This window comes from Abrus precatorius, unplaced genomic scaffold, assembly GCF_003935025.1.
Source record: "Abrus precatorius isolate BTA unplaced genomic scaffold, Abrus_2018 Scaffold6, whole genome shotgun sequence".
Lineage (NCBI taxonomy): Eukaryota > Viridiplantae > Streptophyta > Magnoliopsida > Fabales > Fabaceae > Abrus > Abrus precatorius.
Window position 1 is genome coordinate 13537028 of NW_020874406.1, and position 7064 is coordinate 13544091.

Genomic DNA, 7064 nt, shown 5'->3' on the forward strand with positions numbered 1-7064 from the left:
GTATTTTCTTTATAATTTAACCACATTTCTTGTGTTGTTTCAAATAATGAAAAAAAAAGTTAATTACTAATTAAAACGTTTAGGAAACTCAATTACCGTTATAAAATTACATAAAATCAAATAAATTTTAAGAAATTTTTTACTAATAATTTCACTTAATAAATGTTGAAATGTTAAAATGTTAAAGTTTAAATTGTATTTTTTATAGGGATTCTACTTGTATCTGGTAATAAAAAAATAAGAATGAAAAAGTTTTAAAACGTAAAAAACACAAATTATATTTACTCACCTTTATAAAATAAATTACTCACAATATGAATTATGCTTTTATAATTACGTACAACAATGGTAATATAATTATGTAGCAGTCAGAAAAGTTGTTGATAAAAAGGTGTAAATAATAACATTAGAATTTCAAACTTAAAATAGTAAATTAACTATAATAAAGCATATTATAACAATGTAATGAGATATCACTTAATGATATTATTTTTTATTATACAATTTTCCTATTATTCTTCTTTCTCATTGTTATAATAGTACAAATCGCATCAGTTTACCTTGTTAAACGAACTAATTCATAAAATATACGTAAAATATAATAAAAAGTAAATAAAAAATTTATTATAGTTAAAAATAATAATAATATCTTGTTTGGAACATTTATTTTATATATGAGTTTTTTTTTAAATTCAAAAAATATAGAATTTTTTTGTAAAATTACAAACATATAGTTTTACTTTAGCCAAAAATTATTACGACTTTTAATATATCTTTTAAATATTTAATTATTTTTTTAAATCATTATTAGTGACTTTTAATTTTTTAATATTTTTTTAAAAATTGTCATGGGTGACTTTTAAAATTTTATCATTTTTTGTTTTTTTTATCTTTAAATATTTATACTGTATCAAAAATTGTCAATAATAATTTTTAAATTCCATATTTTTGTAATTTTATAAAAAATTCTATATTTTTTATATTTTAAAAAATAAAAATTATATATAAAAAAAGTAGCCTATCTTGTTTTCTATTAAATGGAAGTAAATTAAAACTGCAAGATATAAATGAAAGTAAAATTGAGGATCTGAAAATGTATTTAAGTAAAGAAGAAAATATTTGTAACTATTTAACGAAGTCTCTCCTAATTCGTTGTGTGCAGTCTCTCTCCAAATTTGGCAGTGCTCTCTCTCTCTCTCTCTCTCTTCTATAAATATCGTACAGACACTGATATCCTCTGCTCAGTACTCAACTCACTCACTCCTCACTCTCTCTTCTTCTCTTTCCCTTTTCTCTCTGTACTGACTTACATAGACAAATACAATGTCTGCTTACAAAGAACAAGATCCCCGTCTTCATGCCATCAAAACTAAGATTAGTGTCGTCCCTAATTTCCCCAAATCTGGTTCGTTTTCTTCCTCTCCTTTCTTTCTTTTTCAATTTTTCATTTCCCGCTTCTGTTTCTTTCAGTTTGCTTTAAAACCTGTAACTAACATTCCATCCATCTTGTCACCGTTCAACATAAACTCCCTCTTTTTTTCTGTCTCTCATGTTTCTGTTTTTGGACTAAGAAACCAGACCAAATCAGCTCCCATGGGACGAGGCTTTGAATTCGTGTTTTGTTTGAGTTTCGTTCTCCAATTTCTAGGATGTCTTGTCTTGGAGGTTCGTTCGTGTTTTTTTTTTTACCACTCAGTTTGTTTGCTAATGTTTTGGTTGCAATGGCAGGTATTATGTTCCAAGATATTACTACTCTTTTGCTCGACCCCAAAGCGTTTAAGGACACAATCGATTTGTTCGTTGAGCGATATAAGGGCAAAAACATTTCTGTTGTTGCAGGTAAATTAAAAGGAAAAAATGGATCAACATTCAACCATTTTTTTTTCTTTTGTGTGTGAGGTATCACTGTGGTTATTAGCTTGAAAGTGGTGGGGTCCATGTTTACGAGAAAGTTGGGGAGAGTGTTCAGCGATGGTGGTGTATGTTGCATAAATTTCTGCTTCTCTTTTTGAGAGATATTGTGGAATGGAAGTCACTGTGGGTTTTGGCAGTGATTTTTTGTTTGACTATGAGCCCTTGCCCATTGTTAGTGGGTTGTACCATTGATTGCGATTCTGAAATCTCAAGCTTTATTCAGCACCCCTCGTGGATCCAATTTGCATGGAGCAACATTGGTGATCCATTGCCTCCAACTTGTGCAAAGTGGAGGGGACCCGCATGACGCATGTTTCCTTCATCTCACCGTTGGGTGATTTCGAGCTCAAGTACCCCGTTTTTTCATTTTTAAAGAAAAACTATTTTGGTCACTCTCCCGTGTCTCTTTCTTGTTCCAAATTACTAAACCCCTGGTAAAACATGAGTGTCAATAGTAGCTGCAAGTGATGGATTATGCCAGCAGTTGTGTACTATAACACTGTTCATCGTCCTTGGTTTTTCTGCTTTGGTTCCCTGTGAACATGTGTGTGGTTCTTGTAGTTTTTTTTTTTTTCTGCTTTTAACTTTTTTCCCGACATTGCCGGATTTGCTGGAGACTTTAATGTGATATGTTGCAGAGGATATGGCATGGAGGCCATGGAAATAGAGCTGTTATGTATTTTGATTTCTGTCTAAATTAGTATTTTGGATGTTTATGTAATGTGTGCAGTGTTTTCTTGTTTTCCTGTCCATACAGTCCTTTCAACGTCAAAAAGATGCCCATTTTACACTGTCCAATTTCTGTACAGTTTAAGGCTAAGTTTTAATCTAAATTGCTGGTAGGACCTTCACTCCCGTTTAGTTCTATATGTATGATTACAAACTGGAAGAGAACCGTGTTGGGTGTGACTTGTCTTTTAGCGCTTCCTTTGTATTTGTCTTTGTGCGCTTATTTGGGTGTTTTTTTTTTTTTTTTTCTTTTTGCTGTTATATATCTTTTTTTGAGACATTCCTGGAATCTTCTGTTCAATCATAGAGTCCTGTATGAGATGTGGAATTTGTCTGTGTAAAACAATTATCCTGTATTACCGAGTGGCATTATTGCTGATTGGCTCTACTTATTGATGGGTTCTTTGGCAGTTGGCTTCATTACATTTGAAATCCTTTGGTATTATTTTGAAACTTTTGGGTGTTTGTTTATACATGAGAATATGATGTTTAGGATGAGTGAACAACAATGTTCTGTTTTTTAGGTTTTTTTTTTTTTTTGTGTGGGCGGGGGGGGTGGAGGGGGTGTTTGATGAAGTAAGCTTGACTATACTTATATTATGTATCAGTTGTATTATTTAATACAAATCATGAAGATGACGGCCCTAATATTTAATATTTCCTCATTTAACCCTTTCCCTCATGGTTAGCTAGTAATAGCACATTATCACTAGCACACATTTGAACTGCATGTTTTCTGCAATACCTCATGTAGTATCCACAATCTTGTGTTTTGATAAATTAATTTGTCTCTTATTAGGAATTGAAGCTCGGGGTTTCATTTTTGGTCCTCCCATTGCATTGGCTATAGGAGCAAAGTTTGTACCATTGAGGAAACCAAAGAAGTTGCCTGGTAAATTTTGACCCTTAATATTTTTTAAAATTTTCTTTCATTACTATGCTGATTGTTTCACTCTTAGAAGTGTTATGAATCATATGTTCTTTTATACCACATGCTGACTGTTTCTTTCAATAATTTAATGCTCTATTGCATATTAGATCAAATATTTTTTTCATTCCTCAGTTGATTCATTGTGGATTCACAGTTTCATCCACCTGTGTGGCATATACTTGTGCAACGTGTTTACAGGAGCAGTTCTTGAGGTTGTTCCTAGTTTTTTGGGTTTCAACGTTGTAAATCTATATCTTATACAAGTCTGGAGTTATCATGTTTCTGTTAACTAGATTTGTGATACTTTCCCGCCAATATATGTTCTAATTGCTGAGTGGAGTCGAAATTATCGATAAGTGATGAATGTGCAGTCTATGAATACAGATATTTTCTTGACCTATGGTTAGACCTATTAGCCTCTTAAGTCTTGATTATCCCTTTTCATCCTGCATCTTTTTCTTTGTTATAATACCCAACTTTTCATGCACTGCTAATCTCCACTTCAGGTTAAGCTATATAATGGAGGGTGTATTGTTGCCTTTCATTATGAATTTTTATTTAAAGAGATGTGAAATCAGAACCAAATGGACGTATTTTAAAAGGTGCTTCAATAAATAAACCTTGAAATATTAATTATACTTTACTCTGGCTTTGTCAAGGTTTAAACTTTGGTTGAGTTTGTTATTGTAGCATACTTTCTCTTATTTTCTTGTAACAAAAGCTTACCTCAATGTCAGGAAAAGTTATTTCTCAAGAATATATTCTGGAATATGGAAGGGACTGTCTTGAGATGCATGTTGAAGCTGTTGAACCTGGTGAGCGTGCTATAGTGGTTGATGATTTGATTGCAACTGGTGGAACACTCTGTGCTGCTATGGACTTGCTTGGTAAGTACCTGTATGCAAGTTCTGTTAGAAATGGACATTGCATAGGTTATAACATTGAAGTAGCCTCCTAGGAACTGGAGATCCATTAATTTGTTCAACTCTGTTATTGAAGGCGTTGTTTAATTGTTCGGGCCCTGAGATATTTTTCTCTAGTTCATTTGTTTAAGTTCCAGCCCTGCCCTTGTCATCAGGGCTTTGTATCCCGAAGATTGGCTCTTATTTATCACGTTGACGTAAGGAAAAACGTTAGGGTACATAGGAATGCAAACTAGGATTAGTAGGTTAATATTCAGAGGTTTGATATGGTTAATAAATGTGTGCATTACCTTCATGGTTTTACTCCCATTGTTAGTGTATAAACAGACTGAATTCTGGGTCTCTGTTCCAGTAATTTGCTAATTCATTTGTTTTACTGCATATAATTTGTTTTCACGGATTAGTAAATAGCAGTGGTGTGCTTATTGAATATGACTCGTGAATACATGAGCGGTGGTGATTATAACACCACAGTAGGCCATTTCTTTAGATCACGAATGCATTTTTTGCTGTATTTAATGCCACTTTTTCCTGCACTTCTGTTAACATGCCTCACTTTTAATATCTTTTATTTTCCACGTAAACTTGGGATATTATTATATTGACGTTTTCCTTGTTTTTTAGAACGTGTGGGAGCAGAAGTAGTGGAGTGTGCATGCGTAATTGAATTACCAGAACTGAAGGTATGTATACTTTGCATCTTCTAATTATCTTTGTTGGGATAGATCTTCTCACCATGTCAGGTCATGTTCAAATCTTGAATCTTATCTCTCCTAACCATGTCAGGTCATGTTCAAATCTTTCAAATCTTGAATCTTATCTCTCCTAATAAATATAAGATAGGACTCCACCTATTTATTGTCCAGTAGGAAAGAGATGGACACTAACCTTTGAACATGACTCTCACATTTCTTTTTTCGTAGTTTACTCGTTGCCTTAGCTGCAATCCTACTTTGCGTTGTTTGGTTTGATTTCCATTTAATTTTGATTGGCTACCTAGATAATAGAGTATCGAATGCACTTTGTTTTAATTTTTTGTTAATCGTCTATTCATCAATAGCCAGTGGTTTTTCTTCCTTGTTATATGTTCGTTAAGTGTTTCCAAATTTTCATTCACCTAAAAGATCTTGTGTGCATTAGGCCAAAGGTATTTTGCTGCTGGTCATGTATGTACTATGTAGCCATGCTTGTTAATGATTTTTGCGAATGCGTGACAGGGTCGTGAACGTTTGAACGGGAAGCCCTTGTACGTGTTGGTGGAATATTTCGAGATATGAAGTGGGTTGGGGCAAGAATATTAAGATGTAGATTTGTGAAATGTGTCATTCAGTGGGTGCTTTCCCACTTGGAATCCCATCTTAGCTTGTAGTAGGAACAATCAAATCAAAGCAAATTAATGAATCTGTATGACCCACCCTTTGGGTCTCCCGTCTCGTCTCTGCTCCTTACCCCACCCTTTTCAAATAAAGATATAACTTTGGCTACAGAATATACACGTAGATTATTTTGCATGATGACAGCCAAAATGGAATCCACAGCGCCCTATAAGCTGTAACCCATTCCTTGTTTTCATGGTTTATTTTCTGAAATAAACTTGCCAATAGTTTATAACGCGCGCGTAGCTAATCATATGTAAACTTAAATTTTGATTATGTTTTCCCACTCTGAAACCAGAGATGTGATCATTTCTTCGTTCATCAACTTTCCTATGAGAATATGAATGTGTTTTTTGAACTCAATTTTAATAGAGCAAAAACCCCTCTCTTTGATCATGCAGAGTCAAGTTTTATCACATCCAAATGATAGAATTGAAATTATACCTGATTACCTTTTCCTTTTGTCTTTTTTGAGGGAAAAGAGAAAGGTTTCCCTGTATATTATCATATGCCAAAATAATATAGGCTTCGTGCTTAAGGGAATTGTTAATGAAATTCATTTTATCTATAGATATATTTGCATTACATGTATATTTGTCTTTGACAATTGTTTTTGGGGTATGCCCACACACCATCTATGTTAGAAAGCGAGAAACTTAAAAATGAAACTTTGTAAAACAAAGAGGAATGTAGAAGTAAGCTTCAATTGCATTCTTAAAACTCTTCTCCTTACCAACACCAAAATGTGAGAATAATTATTGTTGTAAACAATCATAGAATTTAGGTGACATGTAAGTTTCAATCTCTCCGAAAACAGAACAGACAGTGGTTGAATGTGGTAGATAAAGCACCTGATGATTGAGAACCAAAATTACATGATCCACCGATTGATTAGTTATATGGAAAGTATGCCATACAGCTTTTAAAAAAATCAAAAACAGTTTGGGCCTTCGTTTTTAAACTATAAGCTAAGTTGCAGGCCGAAACAAAAAGTATGGGCTAACTGGTTAAAGCTTAACAAAAGGCCTCCCTACCACTTAAAGATATCATGAAGGGGAAGCTTTTCTAGTAAACAAAAATCTTAAAAGGAACGACAAGAAAAGAAGTGGAAATTGGTTATGAAAATAGAGAGAAGAAGGAAAGAAACTTGGCAAACTAGCAACTTCAATTGTGAGATGAATTTCCGTCAAA

General features: G+C 33.2%; 1 protein-coding gene across 3 annotated transcripts; it reads left to right on the top strand.

The window, feature by feature from the left end:
* Nucleotides 1-1236: 1236 nt before the first annotated feature.
* On the top strand, nucleotides 1237-5974 carry LOC113868448 (adenine phosphoribosyltransferase 4-like). 3 transcript variants are annotated; one of them, XM_027504036.1, is made up of 7 exons: nucleotides 1266-1405; nucleotides 1579-1665; nucleotides 1729-1839; nucleotides 3443-3535; nucleotides 4312-4461; nucleotides 5122-5180; nucleotides 5715-5974. In XM_027504036.1, exons 2-7 carry the CDS (start codon nucleotides 1650-1652, stop codon nucleotides 5772-5774), a joined length of 489 nt encoding a protein of 162 aa, XP_027359837.1. In that variant the 5' UTR covers nucleotides 1266-1405; nucleotides 1579-1649; the 3' UTR covers nucleotides 5775-5974. The 3 variants fall into 3 exon arrangements, with proteins under 3 accessions (XP_027359836.1, XP_027359834.1, XP_027359837.1); XM_027504035.1 differs by lacking the exon at nucleotides 1579-1665 and having other exon boundaries at nucleotides 1237-1405; nucleotides 5122-5251; nucleotides 5304-5974; XM_027504033.1 differs by lacking the exon at nucleotides 1579-1665 and having other exon boundaries at nucleotides 1237-1405; nucleotides 5715-5971.
* The last annotated feature ends 1090 nt before the right edge of the window (nucleotides 5975-7064 follow it).